At 30.6% G+C, this 24,454-nt stretch overlaps 1 protein-coding gene across 1 annotated transcript in view; it reads right to left on the bottom strand.

Moving 5' to 3' along the window:
• LOC145319483 (uncharacterized) overlaps positions 1-24,454 on the bottom strand; it is a 231,080-nt gene that overhangs the window by 85,241 nt on the left and 121,385 nt on the right. Inside the window, exons 12-14 of the mRNA XM_080161628.1 lie at positions 16,834-16,954; positions 4,679-4,778; positions 3,918-4,017 (exon numbers count right to left, since the gene is read on the bottom strand). Of these exons, the coding sequence (XP_080017754.1) occupies positions 3,918-4,017; positions 4,679-4,778; positions 16,834-16,954 (321 nt within the window). The remainder of the gene's footprint in view (positions 1-3,917; positions 4,018-4,678; positions 4,779-16,833; positions 16,955-24,454) is intronic.

The following is a 24,454-nucleotide window of genomic DNA, read 5'->3' as shown; positions in this document are numbered from 1 at the left end:
ATACTGAAACCTAAAATAATGCGCGCATTCAATCCTTTTTAGGACAACAGTATATAGTTTTGTTCATTGTGTTGTTAAAAGTGAAGCTTTTCTATTACATGGTGTTATAAGTTATATATTTAGTAACTATCAGACACTCTAACGTCAGTTCCAACAACCTAGGATAACTAAGGGGTGGCAATCTTTCATTTTCCGTCCAAACACCTAGGGTATTTGGTTAAGTAACACTCATTAGACAACCAACTCTCAAATTGTACGACCTTTGTCTGAGAAGTCATGAGTGCATGGTAATGAGTTGCGCCCTTTTTTGGGCCAAGGCATTATCCCCTATCTAATTATTAATGTCGCGCACATGACAAAGCAACATTAAGAACCATTTTTGGGGTGTCTTTAGTTATGACGCAGTGTTAAGCCAAGTTTCGTACCTATCACCTGCCCAACGATGAGAGGATGCGCTACGTGTATTGCAACGGTCGCAGGTATTGTGAATTTATTTATCCTTGTTAAGTTCATTGTATATTGGTTTAAATAAGGAGTGAGGAAGTTTGTATTAGATAAATCAAATGCAACAGCGAAAGTCTTTTTTCATCCTTGCTTTGGATAATGGAGTTAATCTAAGTAGAGACACCAATCTCTAATTCAGCCAATAGAATAACATTCGAAGAACAGCCAGGCCATGGTATTATGTACAGATTTTGGTAGTAAAGGGCATATTTTTTTTCATTTCTTTCACTTAATGAGTCAGCTATAAATGGTGCATTTCTTAAGATAAAGCTTAAGTTAGCTTTCTAAAAATTATATCCTCGAAAAATTTCGACGCTTGTATTAATTGAATGCAAAAAATAAATAAAAGCGTTTGTCTGCTAGAAATCTCTTTTTAAGTTTGACGAATTTTTGGATCAGTTGGACCAATTAGATATGTCTATTCTTAGGTTTAAATTTTGTTTTATCCGAAACGTTTTTGATTAAAAAACGAACATTTCGAATTAAAGATCTGTTTTGCTGTTGAAAAGCCTTTTCTATCTAACTATATTTTTCTATTCAAGCCCTTAAAAAGGCCAGACGTTGAAACATTATATTTCATAAATTTTACTCAATTTAATGTTTTACAGACAAAGTTATGATAAAGATTGTAATCTAACCAATTTTACTGCTAGCAACTAGGAGCTTCCCATAGACAAGAAGGATTACCTCCAAAGTCACATTAGAAGTAAAGCTTTTTAGAAATAAGACAAGCAGATAGTTATTAGGGGCAACCGTCAGTTAATTTTAGCAATAAAAAAATGTCCATGATTTATTTTTTTCTGTAAGTACTTTTAAAAAGTAAAATGATATCGTCCATGAGTAACGAAGTATATACGGTATACAAAAAGGATATCCTAATGTATAAAGTAATAAGGTTTATTTCTTCAACACTTAAACTGATAGTATTAACTAAATTGAAGCTTTACTTTGTTTCCTTCTTTGTAGCCTTTAGGAAAATCCCCTTAGTACCCTGTTAAATACAAAGCCTAAGATGCTACGGATGCACCCGCTAGTACATTATGATAGAACAAAAACATGCAAAGATATACGAGTAAATTATATAGGGGCTTCGATTTATTAACCTTCCGGAAATACCTTTCATTGCAGGAATAAAAGCCACCTGATGTCCTTAAAATACCCATTCAATTAAACATTAATAATCAATATTTTGACGTTGTTATCTGCTAATAGTTTAACAAGAACAGCTGTGGCCCTATGTAGCACAGCAAATAAAACCTATCCAATATTATAAAGTACTCTAGATTTTCTGTCTGAAGCATAAATATCTCGAAGATTGCTAGTCCAAATTGTTTGTACTTTTCAAAAATACTTTCAAAAAGTCGAAGTGTTGTTTTTAGCTATTTTCCAGACTTCTACCGTCGCTCACCTCATCTCTATAGACTAGGGGCGAAGGAATAACGCATTGTAAAGTTAAAGAAGTAAAATTATATAGAATATTAAAAAATATAAGAGGATAATTTCAAAATTTTTACATATAACTTCAATAAAAAAAATACTATTTTGTTAGAAAAAAAAACCAATAAATTTTTAGCACTTGTTATTTCTCTGTTCATTGCTAGATTTTCGTTGAAATTTCAAACGAGTCCTTATTATAGAATAGCTTCGAAACTAAATTTAATGCGGTGAGACGTTTATTATTATGAAACTATCAAAAAAGAACACGCATAGACTTTGGTAAGGATATAATAGAATATGTTTTTACAAAAAGAACCAAAAAGCCATAAAAAGTTAAAAATGATTTTCATTTTTAAGTAAATATCATTGGGGGCGTTGGGTCAATATAAAAATGGGAGAGGCAGGGTTGATATATTTTTGTATGCTTTAGCTAGGTTGATAAAAAAGTGGATTTAAGACCTATTTTGCGCTTTTTTTAAATGAGAACTAGTCTTGAGCTTTTCGCGAACAAAAAAATTTAATTCCTATGACCTATTTATAGAATTTGTTTAAAATTCTAATAAGTATTAACAATTTAACCATTTTGTATGACAACTTATATGGAAATAAAAAAGGTGAATAAGCACTTTTCTATTGACAGCATTTTTCCAATAAAATATGAAACATCATCCCTTAGAATTCAATAAATGCTCAAAATATTTTTAACATATATGCGTTTTAATAATTTGTTAAATTAAGGACACTCATCTAAATGAATCAACCAATAAAAGTTCTTAAAGTTGTTAAGCCAATAAGTAGGAAAACGATATAATAAAACTTTGGGGACTAGTGAAATAAACAGTCTATTGTCCCCTTCCTTGCGGGGCTAAAGTGTAAGTTGATTGACTGATTGTGGAACGCTACTGTTCTATACACGCATCAAAGTCGTCACGACGCACAGTCAAATATTACTGGCATAATACACAGTCCTGTATTATGATTAAATGTGGATATTTAATGTTATTTGTTAAAAAATGTAAATGAATTGTTTTGTATAGCTGCTACTCATAGAGAACTAAAGTTATACGGCAATGGCCAATAAATGATGACACACAAAATTACCCCTTCTGTAGATTCGTTGTTAAAACGTTTTGACTCTCAACTTAATAAACAAACCAATCAAAATTTTATAAAAGTCCCTACATTAGTTAACGTATAAGAAAAAGTTATTATGAGACTTTGGGGACTTGTGTAATAAATAGCCCATTGTCACCTCCCTCCCTATGCTATTCCAAATAAAAAAAATATAAATACGTCATATGAGGTGCGTTAAATTTTAAGCATATTTCTACTTTGAACTTCAAGCATTTTTAAACGTAACTTGTTATGCTACGCTTCCTATTGATATGACTTTTATATTAATAGATCTTTTGAGTAACTTTACAATGGAAAAATAATGGATAAAGAAAAGCCATTGTTTTACCTACTCAGAAAGTGTCACGATTCACAGTGAAATAAAATAGATAGTTCGCTGGTTTTCCTCATATCGCCTTAGAACCACAAAATATGGTAAAGAAATTAACGTATTTTAAGATTTGTTGTAGGTAAGGTAAGATAAAGAAAGGTTAGAAGATCCTCGCAGGGTAAGAGCCCCCTAGTAACGACTCGGAATATTTTTTTCTTCTTCAAAAATATGAAATAGGATAGTCGGATAGATTCAGATTTAAATATTTTTCGTTGGTCAATATTATTTTAGTGTTTTAAACTAAAGCATCTGCATAATGAAGTCCTTAAATGCACTAAAAATGTTAGTATGTTCTATAAAAAGTATCCTTTATTTAACAGTTTTGCAACAAATTTACTTAAAATTTTGTCGAAACTTTCTGTACATTCTGCTTCTTGCAGGTCTTACACACTACAAGAGTTAATTTTCGTTTGTTTCAAAGCATCGCTTTCATATGCACAGCAACTTCATCAACTGTATAATTAATTGTTACCTGTTTGCACTCCTGAACAGGCACACGTCCACATTCTCTCTTTGGTACCTGGCGACACTGTTCATCTGCTATCTGGCGACAGTTTGGCTTAGCAACATTTCTAAAAATTTATTTAAGTATCAATTTTTGAATAATATTAAAATGTATCTCTGATTAATACACCAGGTGATGTTTGATAACAATGTACAAATTAAATTTACGTAAACCCAGACTTTCATAGTAGGTCCTAATGCTCTAACTATTGCTGACAACTAACCCTGAAATAGCACGACCTTTATCTGTAAGTCCTAACTGCGTGTAATGAGCTTCGCCTCTTTTAGGCCCAAGGCATTCCTCTTAATTTTCCTGTGACTAATATCCCAAACTACATAAATATACATAACAAACTATCTGTAACTATCTATATATATGACAGTCCTGTACACCTTCTCCTCCCTATTTATTTATCTATATAGCTATCTAACTATCTATCTATTGACCTGCAGTTATTAACAGGTATAGTCTAACAGTCCTGATCTTGTCCAACTCCTCCTTCCTGGAATCTATCTATCTATCTACTTTTCTCCCTATCTATCTATCTATCTATTCATCTAACTAACTATTTATCTATCAATCTAGGTATCTAACTATCTATCTATAAAACTGCAATTATTGACAGGTATAGTCTGACAGTCCTGTTCTTGACCATCTCTTCCTTCCGGAAATCTAACTGTCTATCTATTTTTCTCCCTATATAACTATCTAACTATCTATCAATTGACCTGCAGTTATTTACAGGTATAGTCTGGCAGTCCTGTTCTTGTCCATCTCCTCCTTCCTGAAAGCCAGGACCGTACAGGGGCTGACAGGTCTCAGTGTATTCTGAAATCAATATATAAATTTAAAATTTTTCAAATTCAATGATTAATACTTTTAAATCGTCCATTTTTAGTGTACGCTTTGGACCTGTGACATTAAGTTACAATATTTTGCCTATGATGTATAGAGTACTAGTGGTTGCACCCATAGCATATAGGAGCTTTGTATTCGAAAAAAAATGACCTAAAACTATCCCATGAAGACTTAAATCTTGCAATGAATTAGCAAAAACTACTCTGGTACTTATGTAAAGCTTCCCTAAATTGGAGAACTCAATCGGTTCAGAAGTTAATAAAATCTTAAGACAAAACAACCTTATTTCTTTATATTATAGGATATAATATAAAAATTCCCTTTATATTTAAGTAAATAGGCTATTTTATAGTATTTACCCATAAATTACAATTATATTACAAGAACCGCAACACCATAAAGTGAATAAAAGAGGGTTATCCATTTCCTTCGTAAAAGGTTTCTTAAAATTCCTGCAAAAAATTATCATATTGGCCAAGTAAACACAATAGCAAAATAGAAATAAATGCGAGATTTTTATAGTGAAAATTATAAATTATGATAATAAAACATGTCTTTTTGCAGAAGTGATAACACACCATAAATACGAAGGCGGGCCAACCAACTAACTAATCTTTAGCCACTAAATTTATAAATTTGATTACCAAACGAAATTTTTACTTTTATGTTCGCGGCAAATAAATGAGGAATTAACAAGTAAATATGCGGGGAAATTGGACGTGAATAATAAATAAATAAACTTATTTTTCCCTCATTAAAAACGTTAAGTGTATTCCATTTTTTGTTTTTTGTTTTGTTTTGATTTTGATATATTTTACTTTCATACATAAAAATGCACGAAAAGGGAAAGTCGAAGTAAATTAATCTATCTAACTAAGTATAGTATAAAACCAAAATGTTTGGGGGGCTAATATTAATTTTATGAGACCACAACATTTGCCTAGAAGGTTGGCCAATATATATAATGTGGGATAGCTAAATCTGCAATAGTTAGCCATCTATTTAATTTAAAAGTTTTAATAATTGTGTAATTATTTATGAATTTCGCATTGAGTTCTGAGTTTGAGTATTGATTAGGGGGGTGGGTTGCATTGGTCAATAAAAAGGTCGTATATATGATCAAATGATATAATCATAATATAAATATAAATTGACAATTAGCAACTTGCATTATTCAAAAATTAAATTCTCAAATAGCAATTTATATAAAGTAAGTCATGAAAGTAAAACTTTCTGTTTTGACTATTTTGAAAGAATAGTATTTAGGATACTATTTATTTACTTGGAAACCAAGATATTAATATTAGGTAAGGCAGACAATCTATTATTGTAAAAAGGCCTTTTTACAACCACTTTTGGCTGTTATTAAAAGGAAAGAAAATTTTGATTTATTTATTCAAATCTTATTCATTTATATCTTTATATTCTCCCTCTGTTACATCAAGTTTGCTTATGAGAAGAGGTCAAACAAAGAGATGATCAACAAAATTACCCCTTTTGTAAAAAAAACTAATTGGTTAATAAGTTCTAGCACTGCTAGTTTGAATCACCAATCTTGATTTAATAAAGAATTCAAAGTTTTTAGCCAGTGCTTGGGAAAACTTTGGGTACCAGTATAATCCACAGTATAATGTCCCCTCCCTCCCAAGGTTGAGAGATATATCAAAAAAGAGATTCCATAGAAAATTTAATATTATTTTAGAAATAATATATGATTTAGTTTGATTAAAAATATTCCAGAAAATATCAGACATGTAAATAAGACTTTTTTAAAATGAAGCTATATGTCGAAAAAGAAACAACGAAAAACATATACAGGATAATATTGCAAACGTGTAAAAGTTGTCTATTTCATTATTTGAACAAAACACCTAACAGACTCATAATTAACTTCTATGAATTTTCCATGAATAAAGTGTACACTAGAAGGAAAATTATGTCTAAAGTAGCGCAGCAAGGAAAGCTAAAAACAGCTAAGATCTTTGGATGTTTTTATGCTATTTTTGTCTCTTTTTTACACATAATAAAACTCTAGAGGCTAGGAACGCAGCAGCTAGTTTTTTTATTTATATAATTTGTTTCGAAAATATGATGTACAGTTTGATTAAGTATTCTAATTTTTTTAATATTAGATAAATTATTTTTTTTTTAAGTATATCTGCAATATTTAAGTTGTAGAGTAGCTGTACTACAAAAAAATGAATACTGAGCGGCACCTTTAACCTCGGATATTGAGATGAGTTTTTATTAGTTAATACAACTTTTTAACCAGGGCTCGGCAGCCACGCGTCAGCCGCGTTTAAGCCTCAGCTATATCGTCATATTATAAGTTTAAAATTCAGCTGGATGTCTAAACTGGTTGTTCTTAAACAGACAATACAATACAATTAATTTTTGGTTCACAAGCAGGTTTAAATTTGAGGCTTATGCGCGGCTGCTGAGCCCTGTTTTTAACAGCAGTGAAACTAAACAAATATGGGTATATCTTCACGTCTGTCCGTCCGTCACTTTGTCCGGTAGGCTTCTTATTTTCAAAACACTCTAGGGCTATAAGATATAACTATCTCAATATTTTTGTGGAGATTATTTTTATGTAGCTATCTTTTTAGTAGCTATAGGACAGCTTTTTTAATACTGTTGTTCTAGAACTCAAATATTATATTTGCGGCGCGCTTCTATCATCTAGGAGCTCATTATCAAAAAGAGAACCAAATAGCATAAAACCATTCCATTACCTATGTAAGGCTACCCATAAAGGGAAACCTCAATCAGTCCTCTAGTTGTTGAAATCTAAAGATTCAGTTAAAAAAAAACCTTACTACTTTTTACCTGTTGGACTTTATAGTCAATAATTTTAGCCGCATCCCCCCCCCCCTTTTCTATTACAATACAAATCAAAATCAAATATTAGATAGAAAGAAAATAGAAAAATGAAATTAAACCAATACAAATTTTAATTTGGTGTTAACTAGTAAAAATTGTGGTTTATTTTAACCAAGTTTTAACCAATTTGAATGATAGATGAAGCAGACAGAGATAAGGGATTTTGAGTATTAAAAGAACATATATTATAAGCCAACTGTGAACACGTAAAAACGACTATTTTTAACTATTTTACTGCATGCTCTCTTATTTAGACTAAAGTAACAGGATGTCTATATTTTAGTTGTCCGCTAAGATTTTGTATAAATCCAGGTGTTCCATTGATTCAACAAGGTTTTTATCTATTTCCCAGAAAAATAAACACCCCATCCCTAAAAAATCTAATAACAAAATAAATACGGGGAGAAGATGAATTGTTAAATAAATTAATTTCAACATTTTTTTGACAAACTAAAACTTTACGTACAATATAAATTCTTCAGGTGCTCTATCCCTTCTACCATGGAAGCAACACATAAAACTAATTCTGTGGTTTACACTTTTCTTTATCAGAGTTAACTTTCAACTTTTGGTTAAACATTTTCTGGCTCAGCAAAAGCTTCAAATAGTTTAATCCATATACTGCTATTCCACGTTTTTGGTGAATAATCCTTTACTAATAAGCATAATATACTTGGACTTTCGGTCTGTCATTAAAAATATAAATATTATCACAAACGAAAAATTTTCGTAATTTACAATTAGCTAAAATTTTATTTTTGATTTATGACCAGCAAATATTTGTTCTTTAATTCACGTTGTCCTTGTATGATTTTTTTGTGCCTCTCTACGTGCATGTATGTTGAAATATTAGAGCAAAACAATAGAGGGGGAAAGGGGTTGAATAACTGTATGTTTTCACCCCGAGAAATATGTGCCGGCTTTCAATTAGGTCTTAAAAATCCACCAATAGCGTCGGGCATGTCAACACAGCCAAGTTGCTACAAAAGAACAGAAAGCAATTTGCTAGCAGACAAAAAAAGGACCAGGTAGTTGTCTGGTTATACATCTATATTTATAGATTTATTGTTAAAATTCTTGTTTTATATCTTTGTTATTCTATATACATCAGTCTATTCAATCTTGTCTCGTGTATCCAACCAAAATTTATTAGGTGGAAGTTAAATTGGCATAATTGTTACCATTAGTCTCTAAAATTTATTTCATGTCATATTAATAACAGAACTAACAGTCTCTAGAGGAACTTAATTGAAAGAGTTTTTAAAACCTTCTCCATTTTAGTTTAAAAAGAAAAAGGGGTACAGTCCCTTTCGTAACATCGCAACTTATAGGACGATTCTTCGTATTTTTCACAGTAGCTTTTCTCCTATTTCTAGCCCCTGCGGGGGGCTCTAACCCTGCGGGGCCAATTACCAAACCCTGTGGGGCAATCACCTAACCCAATATAACCTAACCTAACCTAAAATAACCTTTAAAAAGCCATTTTAAAATACTGTTACGAAAATACTGAGCCCAATTGATATAATATTCTTATTAAGGGTGGTTTTTTTTCAAGGGGCGATTTCTCTTGAAATTGTTGAAGCACTTTCCTCAAAAACCTTTCCTGGACCATCAGTAAGCTTTATTTTGAATAAGAACCATATCAGTCCAATGGTTAATGAGATCTCATGGTAGACACACATACAAACATTCTGTTACTCTTTTAGAAGTATGAGGAATTGATTCATAAAATTTAGCAATAGCCATAAGTTGGTTTCAGGGCAAACGCAGGAGTGACAAACGAATGAATGGACAAACGCAGGAGTGTCTAAAATATTAAGTTAATTAAGTTTTTCTATTCAGGTTATGTTAGGTTAAGATATCAGTATACAAATAAGGCCCCGCAGGGGTTAGGCATTTAAAAAACGATAAGCTGTTTTAAAATAGGTAAGGTTAGGTTATGTGTCAACTCCGACGTTCGTCATTCTGTGTTTGTCCTAAGACCCGTAAGTTTTACCATATTTTGTTAATAATTTGTAACAATTTAGCGTAGCTACTATAAAGCAGTTATAAATATGTCAGACTAAAAATCATGAAAATGTTTCAAATAAAAAAGCAGATACACTCGAATGGCTATTTTATAATTCTTGTTGTATGAACATTATTTTAACCCATTATAAGACAAGCTTTATAACTGTCTAACAGTTTATTGCCTTATTTCACAGTAATTAATCAACAGTTCAACCCAAATCACCTCTTAATTGTTATTCAATACTAGCAGATAGAGGATTTAAAATGAAAAGAAAAATAACAGTTAATTAATCGAATTTTGTTAAATTTTTGTAGTCTAACACAAGGACAATTATGTACATAAACTTTAAGTAGCACAGCTAAAAGAATGTTTATACACAAAAATGAATTGAGAATCAAAAGGTTTAAAAGAGTTGCTACCTTTCATTGGAAATCTTGAGAATTAAGACAATGAACGTTGAATTATTGTAATTCCCAATGTTTATAGATTCTAAGGGGAAAAAGTTTTTAAAGTCAACAAATCAACAAAGTATGAAACGTGATCAGCAAACTTTGGGTACGAGTATTATTAACAGTTCAATATCCCCAAACTCCCTGCCTTTCCCTCTGTAAATGTGACGAACAGTCAGACAAATATACGGGCATACTTACAGATCCTTCTTGCAGAAAGTTTTGCTACATAAAATTGTAAATGAAATACTGCTGCTTAGACAGTTATATCCGGAGTAAATAGCATGCTAATCAACTCAACACTTTAGTGTTCTTTCAAAACTACAAATCTTAAAGCAAAAAATGATAACTATTTCCTTTAAAAACCCATCAACAACATAGTTTTCATTGGAAGTAATTTGTAAAAATAAACAATGAGTTACTAAAAACTACAATATATATTTTTTAAATTCAGTATTGCTTTCCTTTTCCAATATCTATGCATCCTTGACTTTACAGTTCTCGATTAATCTTTAGCTTTTTGGTTACATTGTTTGATACCCTAGCACCTCTGAAGTCAATCATGAACCAATTTACATTTTGTTACAACGCCCCAGTCTTAACATTAAAGAGACAGTGCAAAAATTATTTCAGTTGCATAAATCTTTTCAAAAATGAATGAGAGATCTCATAAATTGATCTCAGATTGTTTTCATTGTGAAATTAAGGAAGGCTTGTTCTCTTAAAAAGTCATTACGGAGACAAAATTGATTGATTATCCTAACAAAAACATTTTTTTCTTCTATAACAAATTAATACATCAGTTTAGATGTGTTTTTGAAAAGTTAGTAAGTTGCCAAATAAGTTTTCTCCAACAAAGTTTTTTTCTCACTAGTTTTGATTTAGCATTTGATATTATCAAATTTATTAAATCAAAATTGAGTTATTTTAGTTTGAATTTAATCTAATTGATATTAGTAAGCTTATTTCCAATAAGGTATCTTAAACTTTAGACAATTAGATTTACATTTTTCCTCTATTTTTTATACATATATCTATTGGTTGTTTTTAAAGAGTAAACTGTCTCTTTATGACTGGCTAATCACTTAACAACTCGTGTTATTGCCTGATGCTTCTTAGTTAGGGTGTTCCCACAAACAATATGAAATTAAAGGTTATTTATTAAAGCTAAAAATTTAAAGATTTAGTATTAAAATTAACGATGTTTTTTATATGTTTTTCTTAAATTTTTGCAAGCAACTTTTGAGATCAAACTCAATATATCTTTGCTAAGTTTAGCTAAAGTTAATTACAAGTTATACTACACGGGCATACTAAAAAGAGTAGCTATCTGCAGGGAGGGAGGGAACATTGGACTGTTAATTATATTAGTTCCAAAAGTTTCATTGTAACGTTTTCTTATTCGTTGGCCTAACATCTTTGGGGACTTGTATTGAATTTGGATGGTTAATGAAGTCGAGTGTCCAAACGTTTCAACCTCTAATTTTCATTCTAAAGAACTTATTATAATTTTGTGTATCATCAATGTGGATGTACATTAATTTAGCAGCCATTGGCATATCCTTTTTTATCCCTTAGCTGTGTGTGTCTAATAGTGTGTGTATCAGAAGAAAATGGTTTTATTAGGTTTAAATAAGTCTTGTCATTAGCATGCAATCCTCAACTCATAGTAGACAAATTATAACACATTATTAGAGTATTCTGGTTACTGCTGCTTTCCCCCTAAGTGTATGAACGAGTAAAGAATCCCGAACCTTTTTTAATTTAAAATGAATTAAATAATTGGGACAAGGGGAGCTACTGTGATCTACTGGGCACTTCAAATTCATCAATATTCATGCATGATAAAGATTATTTTTTTATTCTAAATCTTTGAATTTACAATTATTAAAGGTAATGTTGTTAATCAGCGTTTAACTTTGAAAGAAGTTATACATCTTATAAAGTAGCTGCGCTACTAATAATCTAATGCCAAAAAGGGGAAAGATATTGGACTGTAAATTATGCTTGTCGCTAAAGGTTTAAGAACCATTTGGCTCTAAAACTTTGGATAATTCTCATAAATTAGGTTGTAGAAATAAATAGTGACCAAACTTATCCACCAATTAATAGTGGAAATAGTTTGTTAACTTTAATTTATTATCCATTGCCTTATACCTTCGGATTCCTATTGCTAGATTAATAGGAATACATGTCTTAAATGATAAATATACCAGTTTAACATAAATCTGATTACTCTATCAACTTTTTGTGACACTCAAGTAGTAAACTTGTATAATTTTATGAATATTATACATAATAAGCATATTTATTTTTTAAACTATGCCTTTTATTACAATAATTGGGTCGAGGAAGAAAGAGCCGAAAGAAAACTCGTTTTTTAATATTTCCTTGACTTTAAAATTTACCTAAATGAATTGCAGTTTTCTTTATAAAATGAATGTAACTAGCTAAAAGCATTTATTCAACAAGGATGATAAACTCCAGAAAGCAAATTTCCAATCCAAAAAGTTCTAAAAACTAAACAGTTTTAAAAATCTTGCATGAGTCACATGACATATGATTATAAAGATTTAAGGCTTATAATACTAATCCTAATCGTCGCAGGATTCTCCATTTTAAAATCGACTTAGGACAATAATCTAATAAAAAAATATTTTGATAGAGGTAAAATATTAATGTTTTAAATTAAGAAACGTCTGGCATCGATTACAGAATTGCAACATTAGAGCTATTGACTGACCCTTAACGCAGAAAGATTGCCTCAATCCGAGTCAGATAAATTACATTTTAAATCAGTTTTTATTTTAAGGTACATAACAGTTTTTTTCTTATTCAATCCTTTTTTTTATTTCTATATTACAGCTACAAAATTAAATAATTTTAACATGGATTAATAAATTATTTGAAGCATAGGATACGTGCAATGATTTTTGATTAGCAAATAATTTTTGCATAAATTGGCCAATCAAAATATTAGATTTATCATGTACATAGATTGATTTTCGTGGGGATGGGAGTAATTTTTTCCTATGCAAAACCCCACTTGAGCCTACACCTAAGGTACCCTCCCCCTGCAGGGCTACCAAATAACCTAAATAACCTAACCTAAATTAATCAACAAATAAAGAAAATACTCTTACCCTCTATATTCCAATTAATTTTAAAATATGGGGTTTTCTGTGCTCGACTAGGCCCTTTCAGGGAAAACACCTGACTTTCTATTAACAGTATGTAAGATATTATTATTCATATGCATTGAGTGTAATCATGTTTGTAAAAGTATATATATATTGTGTCTTAATATCTCCAAAACAAATCCATGCTTTCAAGTGGTGTATGTAAAATAACTCTACAGCTTGAACGAATTTCAGCCACTAGGATTACGAGCCCTGTAAGTACTTTAAGTTACTTTTAATTGATAATGAAATAACGGCCTGTCGTACATATTCAAATCAAAATTGAAATATAAGCTGCGGATATGAAAGGTGTATCTGAAGTCTGATCTTTAAAATACGGCATATAAATGTGTAAACGGATAGTTGTTCAGTAAAATACAGCCCGTTAAATTGCATGCCTTTTTCGGCTGACAGATACTTAGTGGTCCGTGAATGTACGCAAGTTTTAAATTTAAAGGCAAAAAAAAACTAAAATAATGCTTCTAAAATTTGAATTAATACTTGACTTACATCTCTGTGTATGTACATTTAGTTACTAAATCTTTTTTAAAACAAAGCTGTAAAACTCGAAAAAAATGGATATTCAGAATTGTACAAAATCGAACTCTGAATTTGCCTCTCAGTATTTTTGGCAAATGATGATTCTGTGTTTTTGCAAATGAACAAATTTAATTTGCAGGTTTTTTAACAATTGATGGAAAGAATAGACAAAAATTAGAACACAGTATAAGTGTCTGACTGATTATGACGTAACAAAAAAAATTAGCCAATGAGAGGCCACTATAAATTTTACCATTGGTCAATAACGGCCTCTCATTGGCTAATTTTTTTTGTTACGTCATAATCAGTCAGACACTATTACTGTGTTCCAAAAATTATTATTAAAAGGCCAAGAGAGAGGGAAAAGATCCTAGTGTAGTGTTATTCTGATTTTGCTTTATGTTTTTATTCTTAAATTGAAAATACAAATGAAACGACCAAGCTAATAGTGCTTGGTTCACTTCTACAAGAGATGCGATTGATAATGAAGATTAAAAAACCATATTTCCTTATGAAGCAGCAGTTGTTACTAATTTAAATGTCATTTGGATTAGATAGATTTTTAACTGTTGAAAGTATTCATTCTGGCCTACTTTTAATTACTTAGTCACGTATAGCTTATTCACAATTAAATGTGAGTGTTTATTTTATTTGGTTATTTTTAGTGAGGTAGTATCGACCCCCTTCTTTTCCCTACCCCCCAAGTTTTGAAACTAGAAATTAATTTTGGGACCTTATAGAGTTTCCATCATGTTTAAGAACAAAGTCTCTAGAGGATTATGGTTCATCTATCAAATTATAAGAAAAACACTGTTATTTCGAATATTGTTAAATCAAAAGTAACGAAAGATACTGGGCAGGAAATAAAATTTAATTTTCATGATATGCCTTGTACAATATTAAAGATACTTGCCTACTGCCGAATTTATTTCATTTTATTGGTGCGTGCACAGGGGTTAAAAAGTTAACATGGGGTGCTAAAATTTATTATAATTAGGGTCGGTCCGAAAGTCCGTAACGGATAGTTCTTATCGTTAATTTAGGCATGTATAATTGAAAAATCGATTTTAAACTTGAATGATGATATCATTAACGGAAAGTTCGTAGGCCCATTAAAAACATGATGATTTTAACTTTTTATAACGATTCTCCATATGATATGATTAAACTAATTATTTGATTTTTGACAAAATGACTTCTAGAACAAAATGGCACTAAGTTATGACGAAATCTCTATAATCAAGTTTTAAAATATAAGTATTTACACATAAAACATAAGTACTCAAGCAATTTTGATTGATTGTGAAAATTTAGATACCAGCTCACTCATGCTCGCCCCTAGCACCAAATCAAAGTTCTGTTAGTATTTACAAGAAAACAATTAACAATTAGGATTTCATGTTTATAGGTTTTTGCATAATTCATACAACATAGTAAACTGTAAATCTATACAAACTATTAAAATTGAATTTTTACAATTTGTTTTTGAAACTTGAAATTCTATATTTTAAGAAATTGATTTTCGTCATTAAGATGTTAATTTGTTCATATGGTTTAACGTCAAGTACAACTGAATTTGAAAAGTTTTGCCAGGTAATTCTGATTAAACAGTAAAATTATATATTTGAGACATGGGTAGTTATCATCACACTGTATTAAAGCCAGCTTTCCGCGGATATTAAATTATAAGATATAAGATTTAAACATATAAACAAAACTGATTTTGATTATATAATTTTTGATTTTAATAATCCTGGCGAATTTTCTGTAATACATGATTTTTCAGTTTGACTGAGAACCCTTTCTGATCGAGTGGATATTAGTCGGTTTCTAAGCCATACTGAAAGGTAATACAATACAAATCTGTTGTCGAGAAGATAATTTTTCGAACGTTAGAACAGTTAGAGTAGCAGCGCTAGCAAAGATGAGGCTTGTTTGACATGCGTTTACTAATGATGTGTTGGTTTATGACATATGAACCTAAATTAGACAGGGGCTGGTTCTGAAACTCATGCTATCACAGTTCCATTACAGCTTACAATAACAGTTATTGTATTGTGATGGCAGGGGAGCGAAACAACTCTAGACTTGACCTTGTGTGGCTAATGAGTGGAACTAATATTAATTGTTCTGCTTTGTTTTGGGGCACAATGCAAGTTTTCTAGAAATTTCAATCAAAGGGAAGATTTCCAAGAAAGTGTCTGCCTTTATATCATTTACAAAAATGAAAATTGAATTATTGTTCCCAAAGGAAGCAGCTTATAATGCCTAATAAAATGACGTCTACAATACAAGTCACCAATGATAGTCTAGTATACATTGTAATTGACCAATGGTAAAATGTATTCTGGCCTATCATTGGTCATTTGTATTGTATGTTGTCATTCTTGTGTGTTCAATTTATCCATCTGAACGTCTGCAACCCTAGAAAATAACATCATTTTCTTGTTAATTTTTTGGATTTTAAAATTATAAATTATACTATTATTCCATAGCTTGAAGAAATTAGAGGGATATAAAGGAAATACCCTAGGCTAGGGAAATTTAAATTAGTTCTTACAACTTATTTACTTTAGATTTAAATCTTAAATTTGCAAATAATATACAATATTTCTAATTTTTTACATACAAGAAGTAGTAAATAGATTTTGAAAAATAATAAATAATAATGTTACATAATATTATAAAAACATTTCAGTAGTCTATTTTGCTTTATTATGATTATGTTTTCTATATAAATATTAATGTGAAAAACAAAGAGAATTCTTTCATAATGTTAAAATTTCAAAAAGAAACAGACAACCTTTAGTACATAGGTCATGGATCTTATTGGACGTTTAATTTATATACGTACCAATTTGTAATAAACCAAATTACCCCTTCTGTAGAATAAAATGGTTGGTTGAAAAAATTGGACACTACTACAAAACACTTAGCCAACAAATATGATAATATGAGCTAACCTGTAGTACATTGAAGTTCATATTCTGTGGAGCACCTCTCCTTATACAGAGTTTCACATTCCTGTTCAAACTTGGTGTAGCACTGTTCAGATTCTACAGTCTCACATACAGTATCCTCCTCCTAGCATAGATAAATAGATAGATAGATAGATAGATAGATAGATAGATAGATAGATAGATAGATAGATAGATAGATAGATAGATAGATAGATAGATAGATAGATAGATAGATAGATAGATAGATAGATAGATAGATAGATAGATAGATAGATAGATAGATAGATAGATAGATAGATAGATAGATAGATAGATAGATAGATAGATAGATAGATAGATAGATAGATAGATAGATAGATAGATAGATAGATAGATAGATAGATAGATAGATAGATAGATAGATAGATAGATAGATAGATAGATAGATAGATAGATAGATAGATAGACAGATAGGTAGATAGATAGATAGATAGATAGATAGATAGATAGATAGATAGATAGATAGATAGATAGATAGATAGATAGATAGATAGATAGATAGATAGATAGATAGATAGATAGATAGATAGATAGATAGATAGATAGATAGATAGATAGATAGATAGATAGATAGATAGATAGATAGATAGATAGATAGATAGATAGATAGATAGATAGATAGATAGATAGATAGATAGATAGATAGATAGATAGATAGATAGATAGATAGATAGATAGATAGATAGATAGATAGATAGATAGATAGATAGATAGATAGATAGATAGAACTAATAATAGATAGGCATACAAAATAATGGATTGACGGAAAAAGACAAAGGTTAATTATAGAGTAGCTGTGCTACTAAAAATAACCATAAATAACAGATTAAAAGTTTAAGTATATTTTGGTTAAAGACTGAGGTTTTAAAAAGCCACAAGCTGCTGCTAAAAAGTGTTACGAATTTACATAATTTTGGTTAGATTTTAAATTAGCATATTTTCATTCATTATATAAATAAAGGATAAGGCAATGAAAGATAATAATTTTGTACAGTATCCTTTTTTTACTTATTCCTTTTTAATTATCAATTTTATGGAAACTTCACGTAGGTCCCGGGATGGTTTTTGCTAAGATCGAAGCCGCCCTAATTTTGAACAACTTAGCTGCGAATCTTCTGAAATTGCCGATGAAAGACGACTTTGCTGCGATGAAATAGCATCAATGAAGCTGTTGACTATTAATAAACGGCTGTGTGCGGTTATCGAACAAAGTATTCCTTTTAACTTGACCTCTATTCCACTTTTATTAATAAATTAGACCAACTTGCCAAATCATGCTACATTACTAGATTATTAGAATAGAGCTATAACAAGACCAATTATATTCATACGTATCTTAGAAGCTAGAACAATACAGGAAAATGTAAGAACTATGTTCAGTTATTGAATTGTTAAAAAGGCAATTATTATCAAATTTAATAATTACATCTAAAGCTAATTTAGCTAGAAAACGAGATTTTCTCGGTTGCTATTTAATATTGACAACTGAAATAATTTCAATGGTCATTTATTATTTATTCTTTTTCTCTCTTTGTCTGTTTGTCTGATTATTATAAATAGTATTGTAGAAATGGGTATGATCTACGTTTGTTTTGGATGTTGCCATCCTTGTCAACATTCTATCACTCATATAGTTCCCTATAGTGCAATTGCACTTTTAAAAGTGCTTTTGAGGGCCTTTAAGTCAATAAATGTATAAGTGTTCAATCATTTCCGCTCAAGTGTATTAACTGTAGAAGGCAGGTTTAAAGCTATTTGTAAGGTGGATTGGCATGATGGAGAGGGGAGTCTATACGAAGCAGCAAGTGATTGAAATATAAATGAGTAATATCAGTAAAGTTTTTGTTAGTAATTCTTGCAGGAGTGGACAAACATCAAGAGATCGTGTTAAGAAAAAAAAACATATTCATTTAGACATTTCATTATGAACTAGACGTCTGAGGTACAGGTGCACTTAGAGTTTCTAGGAAGAGCCTAAATATGTCTTTGCATACTTTTCCGCTGGTAAAAAAAAGTATATTTTCTAAGTGACAAAAGAATCTTAACTATATTAATCAGGCGTCAATTTCCCTCTAAGTGGATTGTCGATCATGGACCCCCCCCCCCCCCTTTATTTTGAAAAATATAGCAAAATTTATAACAAAATGAAAAAGTTTTTTGTTTGATTATTTTGCTTTGTATATAGGTTAGGTTTGGTTATTTTGGGTACTGGTTATCCCCGCGGGGGTTAGAAAAAGGAAAAACTAAACAATTTTGTGCAATTTAATCAACAATTATGGAGGTCCTTGGTAGGGTTCTGTTGTGAGGTATTTGTTTTTATCCAACTTAATTCCAATATTTTTAAAATAAAAAGTATGGCAATAATTTTAAACTGTTTATTGCTATTCTTTTTGATTTATGTTTAGCAATGTTACAAGATTATAAAAGTAAATTGGAGAGTAGTTTTCAAATAATACAAAAAATATGGGGTAGCTGTCATAAATTATTTAACAGTTTCGACGAACACTTAAAATAATTTTAACAAAGTTGTATGCACATATTATGCATAGTTTCTTTTAGTTAACATTCAAGTTTCAAATATATTTTTAAATATTCAAAATTTGTTTCCAAAACTATACAGTACATAAGTTTACAAATTAGTAGATTTGTTGAAATATGTTGGTTTCGGAAATTAATTGACTGTTTTTACATATTTTACCCAAAAATTTAAGAAATCTTAAGGGCTAGAAAAATCATACCAGTTTTTTTTTATATAGATTAGGTTAGGTTAAGTAAAGGTTATAATAGACCCACAAGTTGTATATGTAGGGTTAGGGTCCAGAAGAGTAATAACCCCTGCATAAGGCCAAAAATAACTTGTTTTTAGAAAATAAAATAAGGAGTGGGGGTGGGGTGGGTCAATAAATGGGTTGGAGTGAAAATGACGTTATACCCAGAGACCTAAAGGGATGAGACAATGACCGATAAATTGATATTTATATTCAATAATGCTACACGTATTTTCCCCTTCTGTAGATTACATTAAGTAGTTGATACATTTGGACACTCAACTTAATAAATCAACCAATAAAATTTCAATAAAAGTCTCCAAAGTTATTAAGTTAACGAACAAGAAAACATTATTAAAATTATAGGAATAGTGTAATAAACAGCCCATTGTCTCCTTCCATCCTACGTTATACCAATTATATGTGACCAAAAGCTTGTGTCGATATAACAGCAGCATAAGAATTGACAGGGATTAAAGATTATAAATGATGATATGGTATAACTATGTTATTATCATACCTTCCTTTACATAAACATCAGTAAAAGTCAAAAGAGATTCTTAATGATCTTTTTATGGGGTAATTTCCTTATTGGAAGAAAATGAGCCCTCCTTAATAGCATCATATTTTTCCAATTAATTTCCCTTCAGTAAATTTGAAACTACTTTCTTAAAAAAAAGAATAATTATGTTGAAAATTATGAAGAAAATAAAGATGAATATTATTGACCAATACGATATTTCACATCAGGGCTAAGACTAGCATTTAACTTTTGCCTTTCTGAAACTTATTAGATATTTATATTCATTTGAAAATAAGTAAGGATACCAGCATTTTTAATTTTACGATGTCTTCTACTTTTTCGTTAAGCTTATATTTTTGAAGCACTTCTATATGGAGATAGGTAAACAGGGGTTTTATTGGCGGTACTACGTCAAACACTAGATACGTCAAACAGTAGATGCGACAAACGCTAGACAGACAAACAGTAGATGCGTCAAACGCTAGACAGACAAACAATAGATGCGTCAAACACTAAACTACGACAAACAGTAAAATTTTCAATTTCGCGACAAACGATATAATTTTTAAAGTGCGACAAACACTAGAAGCGACATACGCTAGAATTTAAACTTACAAAATATTCAGTGATATTTTTGTTCATAAATACTAAATTCAAAAATCTATCAATGCAGGAATCTAAAAGGATAAGATAATTGCCGAAAAATCTATGTACATAGCGTAAAATTAGTGGTTGAAACGTTTGAACACCCAACTTATTAAATCAACCAATCAAAATTCATTCACGTAACAAAAGTTGTTTAGTCAACCAATAAAAAAAACGTTCTTATAAAACTTTGGGGACTAGTGTAATAAACAGCCCATTGTCCCCTCTCGCTTTGCTATCATTGTCCTTTCCCTGCAGATTTGCCCCAAATGGTTGATCAATTTTTTTTTGGGGGGGGGGGTGGTTGGGGGGTCTCACCCCCCCTCCCTCGGAAATAGCTTTAAACCATCACAGGACCATTAGGTATATTCCCTGAAGAGTACAGACCATTAGTTTCAGCGGTTGCCGAGATCTTAAGCTTCATACGGACAGACAGTTATCATTCTTTGTATTATAGATATAATAGAATTAATTCTAGCGTTTGTCGTATCTATTGTTTGTCGCCTTTAGAAAAAATCTAGTGTTTGTCATATTCTAGCGTTTGTCGCATTCTAGCGTTTGTCGTATCTAGCGTATGTCGTGTCTAGGGTTTGTCTGTCTACTGTTTGTCTGTCTAGCGTTTGTCGCATCTACTGTTTGACTTATCTAGGGTTTGACGTAGTACCGGCGAAGCAACTGCATACCCCACTTTGTAAGTCTGTATTTCTGTCTGTCCGTCTTTCTGTCTGTACGGATAAGAGAGAACGTGATTTTCTTGGCTTCTATTTGAGATACAAATCTAAATTTTAGTGAAGATTCCTATGACCAAAGCACATACACTTTATACATTGCTTTCTTTATCCTTTCATCTTTGCTTCGCTCTTTATAGATATTGTCATCCTTTTTCTATATCTTTTTTAGCATTTATAATTTATAAATATTTTTTTCTCTCGAGTATTTGAAAGATTAAAACAGGATATACGAAGGTCAAAATTTAAAATAAAAAGTCAAACCCTAATATGAAAAGATTCGAATAAGAACATTATTTACGCCTAAACGACAAAGGGAGGATTATTTTAGACATCTTCAAATTTTGTTTAGAAATGTTATAGACATCACAAAATTGGTCATATCATACAGCAAAATCTACCTTGATTAGCAAATTGTTCCAAATATGGCTCAGAAACTGATTTATTTCCGCAGAAATAAACCAGATTCTTACTTAAAAATCATATTACAGAGAGTTTTCCGTGATATATTTAATGCAAATCATAAAATCATATCCTGATTTGTTGGCTCGCGGTAATCCAAACTTAGAATCAATCCTATATTCTAAATTTTACTATCCGCCGAAAACTGTACATAATAAAGATGCCATAAATATCCATTCCTCTAGGAGCACCGGTAACCCATTACCCATATGAAAAAAGGTTGGAGGCTGTAAAGGTTATGGAATATTAAACTACATTTTTTTATTCTGATAAAATATCTTTTCTTGAAATCTTTACCAAAACTGAAAAATCTTTCTATTTCACTAAAGTAGATAATAGACCCCGCTTTTTGAAAAAAAAGAATTACTACTCTTTTTTAGCTAAAAAGGACACTTTTAGAACAGAGAAGCAACTGAGGCAAGAAGCATTGTTTTTGCTGAATTATCTGAACACTTTTGTAGACACACACATATATGTGAGGCACTCCTTTTGTTTCCATGTTAAAACCCATTATTAATATTAGACATAACATAACATTTTAGATTTTACAGGGATATAAAGGGATAAGACAATGGGCGATATATTGATGTACATCCCCAATGTCTGAATGATGAACAAAATTGTTCTTTTTATAGATTCAAATTAGTTGTTGAAACACTTGAACACTCAACTTAATGAATCAACCAATCAAAATTTACAAATTATCCAAAGTTGTTAAGCCAACGAATCAGAAAACGTTATTATAAAACTTCGACTAGTTTAATAAACAGCCTATTGGCCCCTCCCTTTCTGACAAGGACAAGCTACAAATCTTCAGAAAAACAAAAAAAGTGTGAAACAAGGATGACAACATACATAAGTAGCGAAACTTACAATAAAAGCATGGATTGACAAACGGACAAAGTAAGAGGTTTGAGCAGATGTTTGGTGATCATAAAATGATAGGATGAAAATATGAAAAAAGAAAGATATAAAGATGAATATACAACTATGTCTTTTCTTTCCAGACCGACAGATATACAAATAAATAATATAATAAATACTTATTAGTACTGGTAATCTTTACAAAAATTTGTGTAAAGCAAAATACAATCTAATGCACTTCACCTTTTAAATTACAAGCTGCCAACGGCTTGATTTCACACACAAAAATTTTAAAGTACATTCATTGGTTGCTTATCCTGGATTATCATTGTAAAAAAAACTTTTGCCTTTCCTTGTTTCTGTTCAGACAAAGCTAACAATCAGAAAAGAAGGTCATATAGTATGTTTAGTGGCGAAGCTCTCTCGTAAGTCATTGCGGCTGTTCTCCTTTCGGTCTGTTTGTAAGTTTTTGCCAAATTAATATTGGAACCATTTTACCATGAACTGCAGTTGACCAAAAAAACTTATCCGGTGGATTAGAACCGGTTCTCATCCATGCGAAAAAACTATGTCTAGCACCGTATAATATCCAGTTTTCTACGAATATAAAAATGTACAATCATAAGATTTATTCTTTTAATTAATTTTATCTCCGTGGAAATCTGTTTATAATACGATGCGAGCAATAACTATTCTTCCATATATTATATCCTAAAACATTCAAAATGAATTAATCAAAATCTAGTGGTTTAAAAGATCCTAATAAACACACAATGTTATCTTCCATCTGAATTAACATTTTAATAATTAAATGATAAAGGAGTCATTTAACCATATGTTTAATGTAATTAAACGTAATTTTTTGCTGGAAACTTTTTGTTCTTAACAAAAAGCCATAAGTACATGATGGGTATTAGTGATACATGGTTAGAGGTGGGTATTCTAAAATATAAATTGTGCAATGACAATTAAAGGCAATTTTCCTAAAAGTTCCTAGTCAATCACAAGACCCCCCTCCCTCCCCCCCCCCCCAATTTGTTAATAACTTGAAAATAAGGGGACTGGGTTGTGAATTGTTTTCTTAGATTAGGTTATTAAAAGTTATATTGTGTATATCCCCGATAAGTTATAGGACCCACCTCCCGGATATTTTCAATTTATTTAAAAAAATAGGGGGTTTCTGTGCTTTTTGAGCACTTTGAGGGTAAGCACCCAATTATGTTTATCGTGTAGTATTGCAATAATAATTGGCTGATGCAACATTTTAAAGGAAAAGAACAGTAAAGTAAAATGAAATATTTGTACAAAAGTGAAAGATCACAATTTCTGGCTTATTTATGGAAAAGCTAGGAGACTCAAATTTATTTTAGTGGAATCCTTAACCATTCTTTTCATCACTAAAATGTTTTGCTTTGAACATAAAAATACTTTAAGGGCTTAAAAGCGTCGTTGAGTTAAACGTTGTTTCTTGTCAAGACAGAAAAAATATACTGAAAAAGAAATGGCTATATTTTTATAAATGAAAAAGTATCAGAAATTATAAGCGGAGCAACTCTATCATCCTCTCCTCCTTAATTAGCAGTTTAAAATAATTC

Source organism: Acartia tonsa, chromosome 5, assembly GCF_053477335.1.
Source record: "Acartia tonsa isolate MP-2025a chromosome 5, ASM5347733v1, whole genome shotgun sequence".
Taxonomy (NCBI): domain Eukaryota; kingdom Metazoa; phylum Arthropoda; class Copepoda; order Calanoida; family Acartiidae; genus Acartia; species Acartia tonsa.
This window is presented reverse-complemented; position numbering and strand designations above follow the sequence as displayed.